The 24,400-nt window shown below is 41.1% G+C and overlaps 2 protein-coding genes and 1 long non-coding RNA gene across 50 annotated transcripts in view; 1 reads left to right on the top strand and 2 right to left on the bottom strand.

Moving 5' to 3' along the window:
* The window catches only part of SON (SON DNA and RNA binding protein), a 62,217-nt gene extending 58,265 nt beyond the window's left edge, over positions 1-3,952 (top strand). For 47 of the 48 annotated variants that reach the window (XM_043507921.1, XM_043507964.1, XM_043508078.1 and 44 more), the window contains one exon: positions 1,987-3,173. In XM_043507921.1, the coding sequence (XP_043363856.1) occupies positions 1,987-2,163 (177 nt within the window). In that variant the 3' untranslated portion in view covers positions 2,164-3,173. Of the gene's footprint in view, positions 1-1,986; positions 3,174-3,482 lie in introns of those variants that run through there. The other variant, XR_006278873.1, reaches the window with a different exon arrangement.
* A 2,342-nt stretch (positions 3,953-6,294) lies between these two features.
* Positions 6,295-22,152, bottom strand: DONSON (DNA replication fork stabilization factor DONSON). The gene is given in 14 exon segments (XM_038402695.2): positions 6,295-6,702; positions 7,085-7,291; positions 7,868-8,066; positions 9,323-9,418; positions 9,531-9,651; positions 9,755-9,818; positions 9,820-9,880; positions 9,882-9,932; positions 13,723-13,768; positions 13,771-13,900; positions 14,526-14,719; positions 14,722-14,728; positions 16,597-16,677; positions 19,428-22,152. Coding segments are annotated over 14 exon segments (1,686 nt in total). The 5' UTR covers positions 19,719-22,152; the 3' UTR covers positions 6,295-6,564.
* Positions 14,882-16,590, bottom strand: LOC122458759. The gene is made up of 2 exons (XR_006278994.1): positions 15,614-16,590; positions 14,882-15,402 (listed from the first exon to the last, which is right to left on the bottom strand). It is a non-coding gene; the product is annotated as an uncharacterized LOC122458759 (long non-coding RNA).
* Positions 22,153-24,400: the final 2,248 nt, after the last annotated feature.

The raw sequence follows: 24,400 nt of genomic DNA, 5'->3' as shown, positions 1-24,400 counted from the left end.
GTCCTTATTCTAAAGGGAGCTTACAGTTTAACCCCAAAACCTGCAAACACTTATGCATCTTTGTAACTATGAAGAGGCTAAAAGCCGTTTTTCCCACCGCCAATTTAAATGAGTTAAACCAATTTGGAGTCAAATCCTACCTGCCATAGTTCCATGAATAAGATTTAGTAGAACGGCCCTTGTGAATAAATTGAGCAGGATTTAACCCTTTTTTTTTTTTTTGTTTAGTCCAGCTTACTCTTTGCACTTGAATCTTGCATTAGAGTTTGCCATTGAAAATGACTACTTTTCCGCTAAAGAACTGACAGAGAGAAATAGATCACAAAAACATATTAGTGTCTTCTCCGCTCCTTCTCTAGGAGAAAAATTCTCAAGCATTGTGGAAAAGATCACTGCAGGAGTCCAGGCCGTAGCATCTTGTCCTATACTTAATTTCAAAAGTTTGATGTACAAAAAAGAAATTCAGGCATTCACTTTTCAGCCTTAATGGTAGTTTCTTATCATTATTTTAATTTACCCCCATCAAGCAAAACTAGGCTCCGTAAAGTATTAGGCAGTATTTTAGAGCTACATTTCTGAACCTATCTGGCTCCTAAAATGGTCTTGGAATAAATTAGTAGTTTTAACAAACAAGAGTTCTCGCACTGCTCTATGAAGTTTGCTAACACTGGTTCTGTTGTTGTCCCCAAGGACCAGATTCCAGAGAAGTGGGCCCACCACTGAGAATGCATTGCTACTAATCACAGAGTTCAATCACAAGAAGCAAAAGCAAACCAGCAGACCACAACTGCCTGGAGGGGATATAGGGAGAAAGACGGTCTCTCAGCCACTATTAGGTCACCACCTTAGTCTTATTTAATAGATCTTTTTTAAATACATTAACTAGCAACCTAATTTGCTTGGAGCAGGGACTGTTTGTACAGTGCCTTGTACAATTGCACCCCATTCTTAGTTGTTCTTTAGGTACTACTGTAATAAACATGATTAATAATAATAGACATCATATACTCATTCCCTTTGAGGGAAGCGGTTCCTTTCTGTATCACATGAGGAATCCTTTTCAAAGATAATCTTAAGTAGCATTTGTTGATATGATGTAAAAACATCAAAGCACAGCTTTCACTGGTGGAGCTGTAATAGTGCTAAATTACAATGGAAGTTTGCTATGTGGACTCCCATGGAGCCACAGTGTACCTGGTATAACAGGCTCTGCACAGGGAGCGGGAAGGAAGAGTTAGGTGGGACAGGGTTATATAAAACTTGGATCTTTGCATCTGATGTAGTTATTGCCATGTCAGTCCCAGGATATTAGAGAGAGAAGGTAGGTGAGATCATATCTTTTAGACCTGAAGAAGAGTTTCATCATCAGAAGTTGGTCCAATAAAAGGTATTAGTTGGCCCTTTAACATTTTCCTAATATGTTGTCTATCATTGTCTTGTATATTTAGATTATAAACTCTTTTGGGCAGGGACGATCTTATTTGTGTTTGCAGTGAGACTCTGATCCTGAGTGGGGGCCTTGGTGTTACTAGAATATAAATATGAATAACTTACTAAATCTGAATTATACCCATACCTAAAATGACAGAAAGGGAAGTGAGACACAATTTCAAGATGCAAAGTGTGCCAGCATGAGAGAAAATGTAGAGAATGGGGAAAACTTAGAGTGTTTTTGTACTTTGAATAATAGTGAAGAGTTCACAAATGGATGTTTTTGAGGAATCTTTTTCCTCATCCTCAGTGCAGCCCCATAGTTTGTGCTTGCTTGTCTTTCAGCATTAAGATCCAATGGAGTTTATAAATGTCCTAGAGACTTCAGTGAGGACATGCATGCATGTTGCAGGTGATGCCGGAGGTGGATTTTGCATACTTTTAGTAGGAAGTTTGCGTATCGCTCTTTCTGGCTCTTACAAACAACTTTTCCAGTACTAGTAACAAACAGCTGGTTAAATCTCTTATTTTATTGTAGTTTTTTCTCTTAAACAGGTGATGGTCAATGGGCATGAATACAGACCTATTTTCCCAGCCTTAATAAGAAGCATGCTAAAGCCACAGCAGCAACTGCGGCTCTCCAAGCGATGGGACTTGTACCAAAGGACAGCATGCCCAATGCCACCATCTTCAGGAGTGCCTCACACCGCTAGATATTGTTTTTTATATTGACATTATTTCAAATAATTTTATTCTGCACAAGAAAGGTATTTCCCCGTTTCATGTTGTAAATAAATTGGTGAATCCCACATTGTAAAAACTGTACAGACACCTTCAAGATTTTCTTTTGTACCATCAAAAATGTATTTAAATCATACTTAGTTTTTGGTATGTTTATATTGTTTACATTAGTGATGTAATTATTTCTTAAATGACTAAATTCAACAGGCAGACTCTGGAGGGCATCGGTAATCTAAACCTTTGTTTTAAAACTCATGCAATTTCTCTTTGAAATTCTTGCAAGTTCTCTTCAATATGGAATGTTAACCTTTCATACTCTTTTGTACTATAATGCAGTTTTCCCTGGTCTTGGTAAAGCTACTGTTGTAGTACTTTTGCCTATACCCAGTACAAGGCTGTGCAGCTTATCATAGTCTAGAAAAAGGCTGGTATGTACTGCTGGACAGATACTGGGCCAGTAATGTTACCCCTCCAAGAAGGTAGGTAATTGTGGCACTGTTGTACAATGCTAACATTACCACTTCTCTCTGTCTTGTTTGGGGTTTAAGTCAGTGGTGTACTGCAACTGGCCATATTGCTTACTTTTTAAGACTAAAAAGAATAGGCAAATGACCTGGCTTAAATGGGAGGGAAGAAAGTCCAGCAATGAAATTGATGAGAATTGCAGTGTAAAAGTGTGTCTCCCCTGCATGTTCTGGTAAGGAGATATGAAATTGTCTATTCCAATCTCAAATTAACACACTGCCTGATGTTGATTGTATGAATTTGTGGTTTAATGTGAATTTTAAGCTATAACAAATCTACAACTGGATGGGGGGGGTAGAATGATGCTTCAATTGTTGTACCCAACTCAAGTCAATAAAGCCGCACAAATTCATAATCTTAATCATTGGTCAGTAAACAGTAATTAAGATCTGTGCCAAAGCAGTAATTCAGAGAGTATGTATCAGAGGGGGAGCAATAGTGAAATGTTTTCAGTTGTTTATAAGTTACTGAGCTAACTTTTGGCCTCATGTTTTCTGTGCTTGTACTCCATCACAAGATGGAGGGTTTTTTTGTTTTGTTTTTTAAGTTTGATTCAAAGTTTTGGCAGTTTTTGATAACAAAGGTTCATAGGAAAAATAGGCACTCTTTTTTCTCTTTTTAAAAATAGCTCTAACCTGTTGACTGTAGGGGGGTTTGCAAATTTGCAGTGGGGGAAATAGTTCTAATGTCATACATGGCTGAGTTAAATCTTAGAAAATGGCCACTTGTGCATGCCTAGTAGTTTGTATGCTTAATTTCTTTAAATTTCTTTTTCCCCCTCAAAGCTTGTATCCTGTCAACTGCACACAACTCCACAAATTCACAAAGACAAAATGGAGCTCCTCTTATGTATCAAGCTGTCCTTTGGCCTGAGGGGAAGGAGCTTTGCTATAGGAGCCAGAAGATGAATTCTAGTCCCGTTTCTTCCATGGATTAATGTCAATTCTCTATCCTTTGCACCTTTTTATTGAACAAAATATCAATGTCCCATGTCAGAGTGACTGAAGGCCAGAAGTGTAGTATAAAAGTCACCTTTGTCAAAGCTGGGAATAGAACCTCGCTGTCTAATATGGCAGATGAGTTTCATCCATGCTTGTCTGTCAGCAAAACGCATAAAATGTGTGCTTCGCTAAGCTATTTGTGAAATGGGACTGTTCCTCCGTAACCACCTGTACAAAGTGCTTTGACAAAGAGCTGAATAAATACTATAGAGATAAAGCACTGCTTAAAAATAAAGTAGCATGCAAGAGTCCCACTTCTGTCCCCTGTTCTGTCAGTTCACACTCCAGCCCTGGAAGCTTTATATCCAGTACTCTGCTGTCCTCTTAAAAAAAAAAAAAAAGTGGGAACGGGGTTGGCTTTTTTTATTAAATTCTAGTTAAATAAAAAACCCTATGCTTAAAGACCATTCGTGTTGCAAAGTGAGGCACTCAAATAGGAAATGCTTGAATTAAAGACAATGCACAGGTAAACTTAATTACCTAATCATGTTTCCTTCTCCCTATGAGGCCCCTAACCTCATTAAATGAATGCAGCTGTTAGTTATTGGGCCCCTGCTTCATTTGCTGCATAAGTGGGAAGGTCTGTAGTGAAAGTAGACTAGAAGATTGTGGGAGACAACCACTAAAAGTGTGTGTGTTTGGCCAGTTGTTCACTTGATGCTTATAAGGTGTTTTCAGAAGTGCTCAGCACTATTCCAGCTGTAGTCCGTTAGAGCTGGGGATATACAGTACCTGTGAAAAATCATGCCCTAGTTCAGGAAGATGAGTCTTGGTTGGTTCCAAGATGATCTTCATGTTGAGCTGGGCTAGAAATGATTCAGTGAAAACTTGTACTCTACTATAATGTGTAAAGGGACCCTCCACCATAAGAGAGTTCAAAGTCACAAGCCCCAACCCTATCCTTTTTGCCCAACACAGAAAGTAAACCTTTTCAGAAGAACTGGTTTAGGTTAAATAGTTCCATACAAAAGTCTTAAAGGAATAAGGAAGTACTGCAAAAGTAGATACTAGAAGTAAGGTAACCTGTGCAAGCTTAGTTTTGCTTAAAGGTGGAGTAATCAATATAGATGTAGAGGACTTGCTGCCAACAAGGGAAGACTTGACACTCCTGATTCTAAAGTTTAAAACCTCTGCTTGTTTTAACCCCCCTTTCAGGCATTTATGCATAAAATGCCAAAAAAGCATTATCTCCTCTCTTAAAATAATATAGTTGTTTTAAAGGCATACATAAAGGCCTGTGCCTGAAATGCATCCCTTTGTTTAACTCATTTTACCATCAGATTTGCTCATTTAAGTATCACAGTAAGTTAGCGAGGACACTTTATTAGAATTAAAGGTTAGTGATGTGAGTGGAGTGGTATACCACCCCAGCAGCCTACATGGATTGAGATAACAATTACACAAAGCTAAAATCCAAGAGCTACAGTGACTTCTAATTGACTTTCCAACTTCCATGGGGCAGCCTCTTCAGTGTGCTACATATTGATCTTAAAAGCTCACGAGCTATACTGCAGGAGCCTGTTTACCAGAAATCTGTGTAGTAAAAAGCATTCTACAGCTCTTCAAGGATGTGTCAGTTTCTTAGAGTTCTTTTCAGCTAAAGTTGGAGGACGATATCCACTATCTACATTAACCTAGAGCACTGATACTCAGACCTCAGTGGTTCAGAAGCCAAATTAGCAATCCACATTACGCAAGAGAGGCAGAGTAGTGTGAATTCATTGTTTCATTTACTGTAGTACTACATACTGATATTTAAACAGTATGACAGGAAATATTCAGTTTGTTTTCCTCACAGCAAAATGGCTAAGTGTTGTTTCATCAACTACAACTGGTTAATATAGTAAAGGCACCCCAACAGGTTAAAGTCACTTGTGGCTTGTCAGCCTCAGTCTGGTATCACTAACAGTGTGCTTTTCATTGTTGAATCCTTTCAAAATGTACTCAAAGTGACAATTTACTTGTCAAGTGAACAGGTTAGTCTGTATTCTGCCAAAACTGAACCATTACATCACAAAACAGATTGATATTTAAATTCTGTTGCAGGTAGTGTAATAAATAGCATGTCAGAACAAAGCTATTCAGTTTCAGAGTTACTGAACTTAAGTTTATTCAACTGATCTTACCAATAGCATTGAAATCCTTCCTTTTAGATGACAGCTGTGCTTCCTTTGAACTTTAGGTGCTTCCAGTTACATTTAGTTACTGCTAAGAATAAATTTTACTTGGGAGGGATACCACTCTTTTTTGCTTTAAGTTTCATAGTGTAAAGGAGTTAAGTTATCACTGGTAGGTGAATAAGTGTCACAACTTGTTATATTAATTTCTCATTTTATACCTTTAATTTACAAGTACATATACTCATTTAGCTATCATGGTTTAAGCACGAGCACAACTACTGTTTAATCTAGTCGTTGTCCTTTTTTAATACTGAAACAAGTAATAATTACTGACCTCCAGTGTCCATTAGCATAGGAGCCACTTCACCTTCTGTAGAAACTGTAAGTGGTTCCTCTAACAGTTCTGCACCTTAAAAATGGTGAATATACACTAACCCTCATTCTTAATTCTAAACAGGAAAAAATGCAAGATTACCTTGTTTATAAAACATTTTATTTAAAAACATTGAAGACAAATGCAGCTGTTGCAGGTATTGAGAGGGGCAGTGTTCTTGCTGAACTATTCAGAATATTTGTTTTTCCACTGGAAGTTGCCTTATGAGTGATGATGTGTGCAACAGAAGTTCTTCTCCACTACATCCAAAAGCTTTCGCAAGTAGGCAATTCTCCCCTCCTGGTACACAATAGCATCTGTAGAGTGTTGACCAAAGACTACTAGTCTCATTTCATGAACTAAAATAGCATACTTAGGATTTCCAGGTGTAAGCATAGTCTCTCATTTCTAGGAGTCGTATGGAAGACTTTCCTAATGTTGGAAGTTGAATCAATTGATCCAAGGTTTTAAGATGCAATCCACACTTAGTGAGGTCCTTGCACATAGTTTCCTGTGGAAATTCAGTTTCACAAAAGAGGTGTGCAAGCTGCAGTTGTTTCAAACTACTCATTCTATTTTATGCCTATTTTTGTGCCAGTGAGCAGTAGATACTGAAGAGCTGCCTAGTCTACCGGTGGAGTAGTAGATAGGGACTGGGTTAAAGCCATCAGTTTAATGAACATGCTTTTCCACTCTTATGACTAGAAATCCCAGCCTCCTCCCTACCTCTGATAAAACCTTGTAAACTGGTTTCTCTAAAGTGCCAACAAATGGGTGTTAGTCATTATCCCAAGTGAAGAGCAGTTCCCCCCCCCCCACATTCCCTAGTCTATTGTTTCTAGTGATAAAAAGTACTAACCCTAACACAGAAGACACCCTTTCAGTCTACTTACCTTATTTAAGATTCTCTCTATATTAGTGTTAAACACTGCTGTTGGCTCATGGGTGTATAATACAGCAGAAAAAGCTCCCCTCTGTGCAGATTTGAGCAGCATGGTCAAAGTATGCAGACAATGAGGCATGACAGGACCCGTGATCTCCAAGCTAAATATATCATTATAACATGAGTGAACCGGTGTTTTCACATTGATGCTTCGAGCCTGAAGACAGTAAATTACATATTCAGTGTTTGACATATCAAAATTAGTGACCAATCTTATTTTTCATACACTTCAACATTTCAAGATCAGCTTTAATTCAATGTTCTCAAAGTGCTTTATGAATATTAGATATTCAGTTATTCAATATCTCTACAAGGCATAAGCTATAGTATGATTTTATTATACAAGATACTAAACCCTCATACACAAGAAAACTACACAATATGGTAGGTAGAGTGTGCAACTGCATGGGGACTGTAGTTGGCAACCTTAGTGACTGGGGAAAGGGGGGTGGCGGTGGGGAGTGGAGAGTATAGTTTTAATCCTGTGTCTTGAAGGTGAGACTATGTACAACTAAGCCTCCAAAGCCTTTAAACCTATGTTACCACCCTGAAACCCCAATAGACAAGTTTGTAATTAAACTGCTAATTCAACATCAAATTACACAGCACAAATGGCATCATTAAGAAACATCACTGGAGGAGCAGTAACCACACAAAGATATGCAAAGGAACAAAGCCTTCCCTTCCTGAAGACAGACAGCACCAGAAAGTCATTCTTTCCTTTGTTTTTTACCTTGAGCGTTTGCATTGTTGCACCTCGAAAAGCAACTGGGGACAACAGTGTTGGGGGGAGCCCTGCTTGAGGGCCTGCAGCAGCCACTAAACTCTTACAGTTTATCAAGAAGTTCAGCAACACGAATGTGTTTGTTCCTTTCACTAACGCAACAGATTCAGGCTTGTGATCCACTTGCACTTCATTTTTCTCTTTACGGCTATGTTGATATGAGTCAAAGGAAACACACAAGAAGTTTAAGGGCATCAAATGCACCAGACCAAGAATTAAAGTCAAGTAAAAATTCACTGAACAGCCGTCTATGCTAATTTACATTTGCTCTGGAAAGGTAAAGAACTCAAAAATAGCTTAGGCCTAAACTTTATTGAAATCATGAGACAAGGCATGTTCTCCAGAGAGTTTGTTCTGTAATTAACATGTCATTAAAGGAAAATTGTTTAGTTTAACAGCTATTCAGGGAGAACCTTTACTAAACCAGTTTTCTTGTGTTTATTAGAAAAATTGGAGTGTGAAAAAGTACTGTTCCCAGTTTTAGGTTTGTACTAGTACAAGTTTGTGAAGACAAATATCTTTAACCAAACCGTCAGTTCGTCTAGTAAGTCTTCCTACTGAAGCATTCTGGGAGGTGACAGCTTATGATCTGTAGGGGTGAAGTGTTGTTGATATCGCCACACTGGTCTGTACTATATAGATTACTGAGAAGGCAGTTGAACAAAGTAAATTTGACCTAGCATGCTATGTATGGCTTTACAAGTGAAGTTTGCTGATTATTCCTTACCTTGGCAGAAACAGGTGGAATGGTTCTTGTATCAAAATATAAGAACGCATCAAATACAGAGACATATGCCATAATAGGTTGGACATGGATGTGTAGAAATACCAGTTGACAGAAAACCTAGAACTGACATGATTTGTTTACATCATTTCATCACAGGCGCCCATCCTGTAGCTATACAATAGGTACTATATTTCCGTTATGCTACATGGAATCTACCACCTAGTCTTGGGTAAAATTTATAACCAGATAAGCTTGAGACAGAAACCAGTTTTTCTGTAAAAAGCAAATGTACTTTAAACACACAGGTAAGAGAGAATGCAGTTACTGTTACTCTAAGCCTAATCAAAAGGCAGGTCAGTAACAGGTGTATTTTCACTCATTACATTTATAACGTAGATTCTATCACATTAATTTTGGTACAATTAAAAGTGTAGTCGCTTAGTGATCCTGTAACAATATTTGCTGCTTATAAAAAGCAAATCCCCTGTTAAGTACAGAAGGAGATACACTGCTTTTACAGTGTGTTCATAAATGCGTATCACTAACTGAAAATTCACAGAATCATCATTATTGCACAGTTATTGATGGACTACGATTTAAATACGACAGATCTTCACAGAGAAGAAGTATTCCAATGCATGTTTTTGATATATTATATTCTGGTACTCAAAGGATACAGTTGGATAGAAATTGCATCTGGCTTTTTAATCTGGTCTTGGACTCCCATCTCCTCAAGCCAAGAGAAACTTTCATCGTCACTCACTCCTTGTTCCCTAGGAAAAACAGATTCAGATGGTTAAAATACTCCACATTAATATCTATTAAATTGTCTAGGCAGTGACAAGTGCATTTAAATTCTAGAAACAGACAGTTTTTGTTACATACTCTCCATCTTCAGTGTTTTTGCCTGTTTCAGGACTGTTAACTTCTGTATCCAAGTTTGTTTCAGAGTTTTTCTGAGTCTTGCTCCTAGTTTCTTCTACCAAAGGTAAAGAAAATTCTATGCCTGAGTAGGAAAGGTAAGCAAATGAATGGTTTATATACATAATTGTGTTAGAACGTGAGTTTTGTATGATATTTAAATCTTATTGGAAGAAACTCTGTCTTACCTTCATTTCTCATGGCTTCCCTTAAACCCCTGGTTGTAGGGGAAATAACAGCTGTGATCACATTAACTTCCTGCAAGGCCTGCTGCACGAAACAGCACAGTAAATTGGTAGGTACAACATAGAAATAGGACACAGCTTGGCTTTGAGAAGATTATATAGGGAAGTAAAACTGACCGACCTGCAGGTTAGAGGAAGAGAAGTTATAAAATTTTAGATGACCATTCTGTAAGAGACATTTTTTAACACTATTGCCACCTGCTAAAACAACCACCTGGATTCTCAAATAGGTTGAAATAAAATACTCCATAAAATGTTAGTTTTACGGTATTTAGATAACATGCACCTTTTATGATCAGGTTTGAAAGAGGTGGTCTGGAACACCTAGGGCCAGATTTTCAGGAGTTATCATCCACTGTGCTGAGCTCTTTTGATAAGTCTGGCCCTGATTGTGGGTGCTGAGCTCTTTTGAGAAGCTTACTCCTTAGTGTATTAATTCCCACAAAGCATTAACGGAAATTTGCTAATAGTTTTGCAAAATTCTCTCAGATCAACAGCTAGGCTTGGAAAGGCATTCAACACAAAAGTTAGCTGTTAGAGTCTAAGACTGCCTATTGAGAGTATTCAGCTCCTTACTATGATAGAAGGGATTTTATTAAGAGCTTTGCATGTCTGCTTTATGTAGCCATGAGAAAGAGAGGTTGGTAACTACCGTAGGACTTCAAATTTTACAAACACCTATCTACGAACGATCAGTTTTATGAACCATTTTTCCCAGTGGTGGGGGGGGGGCAAGTTAGGGGACACAAAATAATCATGAATGAAGTGGTGTCTGTGAAGACAAGTCAATATCTTTTCACATTTCAATGCAATCAGAAGTTGCTTCGCCGTGGGTTCAAAGGCCAAGAAAGCAATGCACCATACTGCAACTTATGCACTGTACCTATGGTAATTTTGAGATGTTCACTTTTAAGACTCCTCAATCCCTACTAGTTTGTAAGATATGGATTCTATTGTAGTAACTATTGTTCAAGAGTTGCCTCTGTATTTACACTTGTAGAAATATAGTGTCCCTGGTGATAAGCTGTGAAACTGTCTTGATAGAGTTATATGCAGTGTTGTTATAGCCATTGGATCCCAGAATATTAGGGAGACAAGGTGGTGAGGTAATATCTTTTATTGGACCAACTTCCGTTTGGCGAAAGAGACAAGCCATTTCCACTTTGAATGGTTCCTTGAAATGTGTGTGTTAACTATGTATGCTAAACAATCTGTTCCACCTTGTACTTAGCTGTGTAGTAAGTTTTTCAGACCTGCAGAAGAGCTCTGTGTAAGCTCAATAATGTGTCTCTTTCCAACAGAAGTTGGTCCAATAAATGATATTACCTCACCTGCCTTGTCTCTTTGATAAAGTTATGTCCATTGGGAAGGACAATGAGAGACCTCACATGAGGGTCATCACCCTATTCTACACAAGGGAATGTAATCCCCCATCTGCCTCAGTTTCTTCCCTCAAACCAGAGAGGCCTGATGTTAATTAGAATTCCAAGGTAAGGAGGAAGGTGGGAGGACTGTCAGTGCAAACCCAGAACAGTTATTGGTAAGTAACCTTTCTTCTTAGAAGTCTCTGTGCATTCCCCCTGTGGAGATTAGCAAGCAGTGCCCCATCAGGAGGGCAGACAGTGAGGAGTTTTTAAACTAAAAAGGACTGTAGCACTGTTCTCCCCAAACTAGGAATTGGAGTACATGCTAAATCAAAGGAGCAGCGTCTCTGGCGAAAGTGCATCAAACCCAAGTCGCTCCTATGCGTGACTCCACCCTGGGAGCCTTCGTAACGCTTGCTCACTGACACGGTGGTGGCTCTCATGGAGTAGGTCTTTAACCAGGATGGTACTGGATTCCTAGCTAATATCTATACATCTCCTTAACCAGTGAGAGTCTGTTTGCTAATGGGCTCTCTTTGGCATCTCTCCCACATATGTGATAAAAAAGACCATTAGATTTTCGAGAGGCCATGGTCTTTTCCAGATAAGAAAAGAGCACCCTCACTACATCAAGGGTATGGAGGTAAGTTCCCTTGGGTAGCTATGGGATCTGTTACGAACAACACGGGGAAGGGAAAACATCGATAGATGGGAACCTCAGATCACCTTAAGCATGAAGCTGGGATGGGCCTAACGGCACACTTGTCTTGACCACCAAACCTTTACGCTGTGGTCCACAAAGCACTAAGCTCACTAACCTCTCCTAGCAACTGTATCTGCTCTCAGGAAGGCCAATTTGATCTACAGATGCTCGAGACACTGCATCACTAAGGCACACGGGAAGGGCCAATTAGCTTTGTTAGACAAGATTTAGGTCCCACAACAGCAGAGGCTCCCTAAAAGTGGTGGGGGAATGCATTCACCATGCCCTTCAGCGAAACTGGAGATTGTAGGGAGAGGAGAAGACTGGTTGCCCTAACCAGAGAAGAGTCCAAGTTAATGGCGTGGAGATGCCTGGCTCCAGAGAATTGTGGAGAAGAGGTGACAGTCGTGCAGTTAATCTCCAAAGCCCTTGTGGGTTGGAAAGTATGAAAGAAGAAGAGGATGTCCCTTTCTTCTCACAAGAGGGGCAGAAGTAGAGATGAGCTTCCTCTTCTATTGCCTTTTCCCAACAGGCATCTGCGCAGAGGGGTATCTGCAGTGGAGGAGAGATTTGGAGTCAATGTCAAGGGCAGCAGTGCTGAATGAGGAGTAGGCTGTCAGGTGGTCGTTCTTGTGTCATCGCCAAGGCGATTGATGCTTTCAGAGACAGTGCCAGTTTGGTCTTGGGTGCTGCTTTTGATTTCCCAGCAGCGCTGGATAAAGGATTTGCTCCTAGAACGAGGCAGAAGAGATTCCATCGTGGGCCCAGGATAGAAGGCAGCAGAGAGGCTGCACTGGCAAAGTGAGTCTTGTGTCAGAAAGCCTCAGCAAGGAGACTGGTCTAGGCACCTCCAACAGGGCCAGAGTATCAGGCTGTAGACATTGAGAAGCCAAATGAATCTGGAGACTCAAATGTCTTCCCATTCCAGTGTGGGGAGTGAAGGTGTGGGAAACTGCACAGTAGGTCATCGAGTAAATCTTAGGTTTCAGAGTAGCAGCCGTGTTAGTCTGTATTCGCAAAAGAAAAGGAGTACTTGTGGCACCTTAAAGACTAACAATTTATTAGAGCATAAGCTTTCGTGAGCTACAGCTCACTTCATCGATGCATTTGGTGGAAAAAAACAGAGGAGAGATTTCTGTTTTTTCCACCAAATGCATCCGATGAAGTGAGCTGTAGCTCACGAAAGCTTATGCTCTAATAAATTTGTTAGTCTTTAAGGTGCCACAAGTACTCCTTTTCTTTTTGCGAGTAAATCTTGTTTCAGCTGTGGAAGGCAGCAGACATGAGTGACAGTCTCTAGTACAATTTGGAGGTAGGAGGTATGCCTCTTGAACGTTTATGGGGCTCTGGCCTTGACATGACCCTAGAAAGGGGCCAAAGGCTCTTGAGATAAGGGCAAGCTATGTATACTAAAACTATCCTATCCTATCCTACCCTACCCTACCCTACCCTACCACCATCATCTTATTTTCTTACAAGTTTGCCTAAGGGAAGATCTAGCCTGAGGACAAAAGCAAGGTCTGTTTGCTTTCTCTGGTGATGAAAAGAAATTGAGGCCTTTGGGATATGCACGCACAATCCCTTATACAGAGTAGGGTGATGATGTCACTGTCATGCGAGGTCTCTTGTGCAACCCTAATGGACACTGCTTTGAGGCAGTTCTGCAGCTCAACAGAAGGGATGCCACATACCACATTTGCAAATACAGAGACCTCAAATGATAAATATCTTGGTGAAAGAAAGCGTTTTCCACAGGAATGAGGACAACAATACATACTTAAATTAAATACAGTAATCCAAGTATTTGGGTTTACCAAATCCAGAAATTCATCAGTTCAACTTACCACTCACTCATTAGAACTTGTTGCAGTGTTTCACCATGTGACCAAGACTAGTCTTTCCAGCTATTTTCCTATCTGCTCCAATACGAGGGAATAGCTGTAGCCATGGCAGTGAAGGGTGAAGCCAATAAATAAGACTTTGCTGGAATGCGCAGCGAAGTTCCGTGGACAGCTTTGGTTCCTAGATTCCAAACACAGTGTTTAATAAGATGGCAATATCTTTCTTCTCAGAGAGCTGGATGGTCTCCCTTTCCGGCACTTCAAGCATTTATTTTACACATAAACCTAAGGGCCTCGTCTAGTGAATAGCCCCAATTCACCAAGTGGTAGGCAGCAACTAGGGAACTGCACCAGTACTGTTTGCACTGTTGTACCCAGTTGAAGGTAGGTTTCAGAGTAGCAGCCGTGCTAGTCTGTATTCGCAAAAAGAAAAGGAGTACTTGTGGCACATAAGAGACTAACACATTTATTAGAGCATAAGCTTTCATGAGCTACAGCTCATCCGATGAAGTGAGCTGTAGCTCACGAAAGCTTATGCTCTAATAAATTTGTTAGTCTCTAAGGTGCCACAAGTACTCCTTTTCTTTTTCCAGTTGAAGGTATAAACCTTAATTTAACAACTTCACAGTTGTTGCAAACCCTGACTTTCCTTTTTCTGCAGTAGGTGGTCAGCACTGGTACAGTTACACCAGTTGCTCAGTAAGGGATATTCCCAGTGTACACAAGAACTTAAAAAAAACAAACAAACAAAAAAAAAAAACATATAATCTCCATTATATTTAACATGATTAAAGGAGACTGATTACCTGTATGCTTTGTGGGAAATTGACTGATGTTGCTCTACAGTGCTGGGCAAATCCTTGAGCCTCTTCTGTGCCTTTAAAATGCTCTGCCCAAGTAAAAGGTTGGGAAGAAGTGAACAGAAGTCGAGTTTTAATACTCCAGTCTGCAGGAAATTCCGTGCTTGGTGAGGAGGAAACATCAGGTATGGAAATAGGTAATGAAGATCCTTACAAAATAGAAATAATGTAAAGTTAAGTACATGAGAAAAATATTTCTCACCTAAAAACTATCAGCCAGTGTTTTGGAAAGCATACTGGACTCGTGCTTCAAGGCATAAGTCACCACTGACAAGGGTTAGGAGAAGTTTTTTCCTCAGGGAAAAGGTTATTCATAATTGGTCACTATGGGGGTTTCTGGCACTTTCATTTAAAGCACCTGATATTGGCAAGCACATAAGATACAGGAATTGATGGACAACTGATAGGAAAATTATGTTATATGAGCTCTGAAATACAGTAAACCATGCAAAGAAAGCATGGAAGTCCTTGCAAAAACAACTTTTACCTTTATTACACTGGACAGTAGCATTCCTTACATATTGATTTCTATGACAGTAAATATAACAGTGCCCAGTACTTAGTCATTGCAGAGGAACACATGCAAAATTTAAGTTGTTCCTTGTTTACAAGTATCTTAAACTGTTAACATTTATGATCATTTTAGAAAAATGTATTTTGTATTTCAGTTTATATCAATTAAAATAGACTAGCCAAAATCATTGTTTTGAGTCACGATCACTTTCCAGCTCAGATTTGAATACTCACACAATACTGCAGTGTTTGGGTTACAAACTGCAGGAGGTTTTTATCCAAATAAAAACAAGTTGATTGTTATATATTTCTCAAAAAGAAAAGGAGTACTTGTGGCACCTTAGAGACTAACAAATTTATTAGAGCATAAGCTTTCGTGAGCTACAGCTCACTTCATCGAAATGCATCCGATGAAGTGAGCTGTAGCTCACGAAAGCTTATGCTCTAATAAATTTGTTAGTCTCTAAGGTGCCACAAGTACTCCTTTTCTTTTTGAGAATACAGACTAACACGGCTGCTACTCTGAAACCTGTTATATATTTCTGTTATAATAAATAATAATATAATAATAATTATTATGTACAAGTTTAAGAAGATATGAATCCTATGCCAGATCAGACCAGTGGTCCATCTAAGCCAGTCACCATTGTTGGTGACTGGACAGTACCAAATGCTTCACAGAAGGTGCATGAAATCCTTTAGGCAGTAAGGGATAACTGTCTCTTTAGAGAAAGTTTCGTCCTAACCCCTGATAAAAGTTGGCTGAAATCTAGATTTTGACCATCAACTTGAAATCCAACGAGAAAACGTGGGTGAGAGAATATCTTTTATTGGACCAACTTCTATTGGTGAGAGACATAAGCTTTCGAGCTTCCACAGAGTTCTTCTTGTTCTGAAAGAGCTGTGTAAGCTCAAAAGCTAGTCTTTCCTACCAATAGAAGTTGGTCCAATAAAAGGTATTACCTCATTTACCTTGTCTCTCTAATATCCTGGTACCAACACGGCTACAACACTGCATACAACTGGAAATCTAGTCAGCTTCAAAAAGTTAGTTTCAGGAATTACACCCTGCTTAAGTCTGTTATCAATGTTTGTAGTTTTACATTTTTTTATTTTTTTTAGGGGTTTCTCTCTCTTCTGTTACAGCACTGAAAGACCAATAGGGACAACAGGGGACGTGAATGACTATACAAGCAGACAAAACTGTTATAGACGTTTCTGTGAGAAGCGCAAAGTAAACAAATTGAAAGAATTTTTCTAATCTCTTTCCGCTACAGTAAATTTACATGTGTCAAGTAACAGTAGTAAAGATTTCAGACAAAATATGAATTTTAAGTTGGTGTCAACTTAATACTGAACTTCAAGGCATTCTAAGAAAAAGTCCTACAATTGTAACATTCTAGTAATGACACTGAACACAAACCTACAGAAAAAGACAAAATTTAAGCTTTTTGTGCCTGATGAAATGTTAAACACCCCAAAAACAATATTTATGGCTTCCTACATTGGTTAATGTGGTAACATCCGCTCTTTCAGAACACTCTTCTTTCCAGGTGGATTTATTTTCTTGAAGAGGATCTAAAAACTAAAGAAAGAGTTCTCAACTTAATCTAAAGTACAGCAAAGTTGAGAGTTAAATTGACAATTTTGTTTTAAGGCTGATCTTTAAGTATAATTTCATGAGATATTTAAAACTGACCATTATAAATAGCACATATTAGAATATTTCACCCTCTGGTGGCAACAATTAAAAGGCATTTTGCAGATGTAAATACATTTGTAAGTTTAGTGATTTTCTTAAATCGTACTCCAAATGTATTGGAAAGTTTGGGCTCTGAGAGTCCCTTTCTTCAGCTAAATAGCTTGAGAATTATTAAAGATTGCACTACTGAACACACATCCTCCTTTGTGTTAGTATAGTATGGAGCACACTAAATGAGAGCAACAAGCAAATTTTCCTGTTGTTCCTTTAATTGTTTTATACACAGGTACAATACTTTTGTGCAACACCCCTTCCCTACAACCTTAACAGATAATCTAGTGGAACCTGCTTCTCCCTACCAAAAAGCTTTTCTTAAATTGTATAAAAGTAGCTTTAATTCTACATATGACTGAAAACTTTAAAAAGCCTTGTAAGTAGTTCACAAAACCCCACTAGACACTTCTCCAATCATTACTCATAATGGAGCCTATCTGGGGGGTAAAGTTAGATTTACAGACTAAAGAGCCTGAAAGTTCCACATGACACCAGGACAAGGTGTTAATTCCAGTAGGAGAATATATTTCTTTCCCCTTCTGAGATTTCACTAGGTCCAGGGGTATGCAGTGCTCTCTGGGCGTGGATTTAAAGTGATTGACAACTTTTTGCCCACCAGTTTGCTGTCCCCCTTTTTTGGGGGGGGGGAGGGAGGAGGGAGAAGAGAGGGCAAACCAAGTGGCTTTGACTGAATTATTAATTATTTTTTTAAAAGAACAAAAACAAACAAAGGTGTGTTTTAGGTCCCACCCACCGCTTGACTCACTTTTTTCCCTTCAGAGGGAAAAAAAATTCCAACCAGGGATGGATGGTATTTACTAGAGGTGGACTTTACTAGGTAAAAAGAAAAGGAGTACTTGTGGCACCTTGCGAATACAGACTAACACAGCTGCTACTCTGAAACCTGTCATTATGCAAGGCACTGAATTTAGCTGTATGGAGTGGAAATCTATCAACTTCATATAAATTTGTTAGTGTCTAAGGTGCCACAAGTACTCCTTTTCTTTTTTCGAATACAGACTAACATGGCTGGTACTCTGAAACCTTTACTAGGTAAAAATCATGGTATTTACTGCTCCAGGAAAAACTCAGTTGACGGCATTTTCTATTTTAAAAACTGTTTAGCTAATGCATACTATCTTATATTTAGTTTTAGTTACATATTCAAATTGTCAGGTTTCAAAGTAGAAGCCGTGTTAGTTTGTATCCGCAAAAAGAATAGGAGTACTTGTGGCACCTTAGAGACTAACAAATTTATTAGAGCATAAGCTTTCGTGGGCTACAGCCCACTTCATCGGATGCACAGAATGGAATATAGAGTAAGATATATACACATACAGATAAGTTATCTGTATGTATGTATGTGTGCGCACATGCGCGCGCGCGCACACACACCCCCCTTACTATATGTTCCATTCTATGCATCCGATGAAGTGAGCTGTAGCCCACGAAAGCTTATGCTCCAATAAATTTGTTAGTCTCTAAGGTGCCACAAGTACTCATTCAAATTGTGATTACGTAAGTCACTATATTAATTTAGGGTTGTATAAATAAAAAGTAAAACTGCAGTGGGCTTAATATATGTAATTATAATACTGAACAGCAGAATGTCTGTATACACTTTGGTTTGGTATTTTCTCAAGAAAGTTGTATCTGTCCACTCATATTTCAGTTTTCAATATTATATGAACAAAAATCTAAAACACCTGATTGCATGAAAATGGCAATAATGCAGAGTTGTAGGCTAGAAGCATTAAGCAATCAGAAGCATGCAGAGTTTCAGACTATCAGCCCAGGTCCTTTTGGCCGTCCAGCATTCTGTAGCAGCTTTCTGAGCCTGTGGTTACCAATGGATGTACCCAAAGTTTGAAGAGGTTCATTCTACTTTTACCAAACTTGCGGGACCCTGATGCAATTCTTTCCCCCAGTTTCCTGATTTAAACTGGATTTAGGCCAGTATTTACCAGTACCCGGCCCTAAACTAGTTTCTCCTGGGAAATTGCCAGCGCTGATTCTAACCCCACTCCACCGCACCCCAAAACCTCCCATCATTTTTACAAAACCAAAGGCATCTCAATCGACTCTAGCGCTATCGATAATTCCTAGCTCTTTTTATCTGCAGATCTCAACTGGTAGGTCAACACAGCCGTAAGAGACCAGGGGCACCGCCGCACCTGGCCTGTAGCAGCTGACTCAGGCTGGCAGGGGCCACAAAATGGCAGCGGGGCTGTTTTGGGCTTGGGCTGGAGCCCAGCCTCTGGGACACCCTCCCCCGACCAGGTTTCAGAGCCTGGGCTCCAGCGCAAGCGTCCACACCGCGATCGTACAGCGCCGGCAGCCCGAGGCCGGGGAGCCCGCCCCCCCCGCCAGGGGCCTCCTACGGCGTCGTAGACCTACCCCAAGGGCTTTGCAAAGGTCCGCCTGCCACCCCTCCCCCAGCGAGGGGGAACCCGCAGCTCGGCGCGGTGCAGTGAGCAGTGACCGCGCCAGGAACACGAGCCCGGGCTCCTGAGTCCCGGCCGCTAGCGGGGCCTGGGGAGCAAAGCCGGCCAAGCCCCTCGGGGCGGGCGGCTCGGTACCTGCCAGAGCGGGTGTTTGCGGGTCCGGCTCCCCGGTGAGGGCCGCTGCTCCTGCAGCTCGGGGGAGCCCGGGGGGCGGCGCCGGGCGGCGCCGGGGCGCGGCGCGTTGTCCAGGCTGGAGAAGGGATTGCGCCGCCCGGCTCTGGGGAAAGGGCGCGGGGTGGGGGCCGGGTCCGCCCGGGGACAGGGCGGGCAGGCGGCCTCGCTCCTCCGGGCCCTTTTCCGCTTCAGCCGCAGCGTCTCCGGCGGCCTCTTGAAGCCGGGCGAGTAGCCGGGCACCGCGGCGCACATGGCGGGGCCGGACCGGGCCGGGCGCTGGCGGCGGGAGCCGGGCTCCGAATTCTGGCGCCAAAGCGGCGAGCCCCGCCCCGGGGCGGAGCGGCGCCTCCGAGCCTGCCCCGCACACGCCCGGGGCCGACGCGAGCGGCGGCGACTCTCGCTTCCCCCCGCCCCGCCTTCGGATCACGATTGAAAGTTTTCTTGGCATCCCGTCGACGCTTTTCTAAACGAATTAAAGCTTAAACCCTGGCGCGCAGAACAGTGGCGGGGGGTGCAGTGTGCAGTGTACCCCCTCATTTGGCTCTTGCGTGCACCCGGGCCATCTGCGTGCATTTTACACTCACATCGTAAGTGCACCTCACTCCTCTGACACAGCCATACGTGTACCCTCTGCAGTGTGTGCATACAGCACACGCACGTGTGCCTCATGCCAAACCCGCCCGCCCACAGATACTACTCACTGTATGCACAGTCTCCTTAGTACCACACCCCTATAGCTCACGCCAATCATGTCCTGAGGGGGGAGCGACAACTCTTTTCTTTCATTGCAAAAAGTATTCACAAAGGGGTAATTTAAAATATAAATAGAATGATTTTTTTTTTTAAATCTGCAATTTCAAACTGGAATCAATGTTTATACATTTACGCTTTTGACCTGCAGGGAGTGCGGTAGGACTGATGTCAACACTGGGAGGGGGAAAAAAATCACTAAAAGTACCAAGATGCTGTTTTGCAACAATACTGCATTTATCCGATTTGTAAATAAAATGGTTGGCATGGCCTGGGCAGCAGCTGTATTTATCCGATAATGGGAGTCTGGCAAATTCCAAATGCTTCAAACACGATGGGCAGAATGTGAGGCTAATAAAGCTTTAGAAAAAAGGAAGCTCTACCTACCTACATCAAGCATCAAGGGAAACAGGCTGTACTTAAAGGGAGAGGGGAAAATGGTCTACCAGATATTAAAATAGGAGGGTATACACTTGTGTTCTTATATTATACAACCACAAATATTGTGTAGGTACTGGCTAAGTAGAAGCTGTTTACTACTCCTTTTGCTTGTCATATACGTAATGGGACTCAAAGGGAGAATCTGGGTGCCATGTTTCAGCAGCACAAGCTATTTTCATCTGCTCCTGTTACACTTCTGCATTTCTCTGTCTGACTTTAGACTACATTTCCAAACTGCACCAATTTTTTCCATTCCAGTGAAAAGTCCAACCCACACTAATATTAATGATGCTTTCTTTAAAATTATTAGGAAGACAGCTCACTCTTGCCCAAGGAAAAATGTGTATATAACAGTAATACAGAGGAAAAAAAGATTTATTTGAAGATAAAGCTATTAATTACAGGCTATTTCCACAGTAACCTTACAGGTTTACTAGAATGGTGTATGTTAAAAGAAGCAGAAATGTTATCTAAAGGGATAGAACAGGGAGGAGACTTTCACACCTGGGCCTTGTCTACACAAGTGATTTTCCTGGCATTAGTTTAGCACTGGTGCCACTGCACTGTGGAGTGAGCTAGTGTAGACCCAGTGCAGACATTTTTATCACCATGTCAAAAAACCTACAGCCATTCAGAGACTGAGGCCACAGAGACAGGTGGATTCAACACTCCTTTGGACAGACTAAAGCAAGTGTGTCGTGCGGACCAAAGCTGCTATAGGAATATCCAAAGCAGATGCCATTCTACCTACCAGGTCTTAAAAGACCCTGCTGCCCCTCAGAAGAGAGGAGAAAGCAGTCAAGCCAGCCTCAGCAGGAGCTGTGGTATAAGTAGCAGCTTAGAAGCCTAACTGGTTCTTCCTCCAAGACAGTGTCCAGATCCACATTGGGCAGCACTTCTGATTTAGCAGACTAGACGAGGCTGAAAAATCCCTTTAGGAGCCTTCATCTTCTTTAGTGGAAGAGACTTTCAAGGGAGGACAACAGGAGCTGCTGGGTCCTTAACACTTTTGAGGATCAGGTCTCTTTATTCAGATGCTTAAATATGGATTTAGGAGCCTAGCTTTAGGCTCCTATTTTTGGAACTCTTAGCATAAGTCTACCCTAATAACTTTAGACTAATTTTAGGCTCTATACAAGTATATCTCAGCTAGCACTCTATATAGAAAGAGAACGAATTAATTTCATAACTGCTCACGTTGATGGAGGAGCTAAGGCAAAGGTGGGCAAACTATGGCCTGCAGGACTGTGAGCTCCTGGCTGGGGGGGCGCGCGCTAGGCCCCAGCTCCTCCCCTGCTGGTCCCCCTCCCCTGCAGCCTCAGCTCGCCATGCTGCCAGTGCTCTGGGTGGCAGGGCTGCAAGCTCCTGACGGGCAGCGCAGGAGCAGGTCTGGCTCCGGCCGGGCGGCACGACTGCCACACATGCTGCTCTGAGCAGCATGGTAAGGGGGTGGGGAGGTTAGATAAGGGGCAGGGGGTTCTGGGGGGGTGGAGTCAGGGGGCAGTTGGAGGGGGCAGAGATTTGGGGGTGGCAGTTGGATGGGGCAAAGGTTTGGGGGTGGTGGTCAGGGAGGGTTGGATAGGAGCCAGGGCAGTCAGGGGACAAGGAGCGGAGGGGTGAGTGGATGGGGGGGTTCTGAAGGAGGCAGTCAGGGGGTGAGAAGTGGGAGGGGGTAGGGTCCAGGTTGTTTGGGGAGGCACAGCCTTCCCTACCTGGCCCTCCATATAGTTTTGGAACACCGATGCGGCCTTCAGGCCAAAAAGTTTGCCCCTGCCTGAGCTAAGGGATAGTTAAAAGGGGCAGGGCATTTATATCATCAGTTTATTGTATGGAGGGTTTGAGGGACATGCACATGCTCCCTACCTGTCACTTACTACTTTAAAAGTCTCCAAGGACATACTTGTTGGAATGCCACTGCTACAATGTGGGTCTGTGAAGGAAATGTCAAGAAGGAGATTGTTCTGTCATGCAATGAACCTAGTTCATTCAAATTCACCAAAACAATTGGCAAAATGCTTCCCTGGCGCCCAATGTATGAGAACAGCCAAAATGTACAGAAGATGGTTTAAAAAAAAAAAATCAGCCTGATAGTTCTAGAAACTAGAAGTCTCTCAATTCTTTTTTTCCCTTTGCAATTTTATTGTTACTTTTCTAGTTTTGTTAAACCGATTCCAGGTTTGTCATTACATTTTTATTTCCATTCCCTCTGTAATCCCTCCTTTTATGTTATAGGCATTGAAACTGCAATGCAAGTGGCAGGAGAATAAATAAAATACACTACTGGATATAGCCTAGGTTCAAGACTGATTTCAAATGATCAATGCCTTAAATGTAATTTTACATGTGTATGTTCTGTATGAAACAGCACCTGTTCTCAAGCTTGCATTGTATCACAAATGGAAAAATTCGATTTTTTTCATACTTCTTATAATCTGCATTATAGGGTTTACTGAGGACATCTGATAATCCCAGTGATGAGAAAAACAGCACACCAACGTAAATTGACAGACTTTTACAGTCGAGAGAAAAGGTGGGTGAAGTAATAACTTTTATTGGACCAAATTCTGATGGTGAGAGAAATAAGCTTGAGCTTACACAGAGCTCTTCTTCAGGTCTGGGGAAAACAAAAAAATTCCCAAATTTGAAGCAGAGCTCTGTGTAAGCTCAAAAGCTTGTTTCTTTCGCCAACAGAAGTTGGCCCAATAAAAGATATTACCTCACCCACCTTGTCTCTAATACCCTGGGACGAACGCAGCTACAACACTGCATACTGTTACTCAGGATTAAATATAACAATGTAATACCTAGATTTCAAAGGGCTAGCGCTCACAGTTTGAGCCATCCCCTCCCGACAGTGATATTTAAATTAATAGAACAGTGGGTACTTCAGATCTCAAGCAGTAACAAGCAAGGAAGCTGTAGGCCTCACTGAAAAAACGGTAGGTTTTTTCTGGAGGATGGATGCTGATGTGCGTGGTAGTAGAAAGGAGAATGATGTTAGAAAAGCTGATCTCATCAACATTAGCATATGACCAGTTAAGATTAAAGAGCAAAAGTGAAAGGGTGTAAAGGAAAAACACAAAAAGGTGTTTTAGGAATGTTTACATTTCCTACTCTTTAGCCATATAAAAAGGAACAAGTCTACGTGCAATAAAGTGCATTGAACATAAACATGAATTCAACACTAAAGCAAAAGACTGACCTCATATCTGTGTACTCTTTCATTCACATTTGTCTATCTTAATTTTATAGCTATATAAAAGTGTGATGTTATGAAATGGTCATAGAACAGTAATTCAAATCTTAAAGGGACACGATAAACTTGAAACAAATCAGTTTAGGAAAAAAAAAAAAAAAAGACAACCCCGTTACAAGTTGTGCCTGCCCCTAGAATCCCTCCACCAATTTTGCTAGTTTTACTACTACATTTTCCTAATTTTAAATATTTTTCTCTTCCCTGTTTAAAAAGAGTATGTCAAAGACTGAAGCAGACTATTCAGGTGCTGGCAAATGCAAAAAGTAATACTGAAAAAGCAGAAAAAATATTTTTTCTTTAACTCTAAAATAATCTTAGATGTTACTTAGAACAGTAATAGGAGGGAAAAATCAGACAGATGTGATTTTTAAGTTAATGGTATCTCTGTAGAGTTGTTGATGGAATCATTCTATTAGATTTGATACAGGGAAACTAAAAGTCTCAGTACCAAAATATTCACAGCCCAGACACTATCTTCAGATACTAG

The sequence above is a fragment of the Dermochelys coriacea genome, chromosome 1 (assembly GCF_009764565.3).
Source record: "Dermochelys coriacea isolate rDerCor1 chromosome 1, rDerCor1.pri.v4, whole genome shotgun sequence".
Classification (NCBI taxonomy): Eukaryota; Metazoa; Chordata; order Testudines; family Dermochelyidae; genus Dermochelys; species Dermochelys coriacea.
This window is presented reverse-complemented; position numbering and strand designations above follow the sequence as displayed.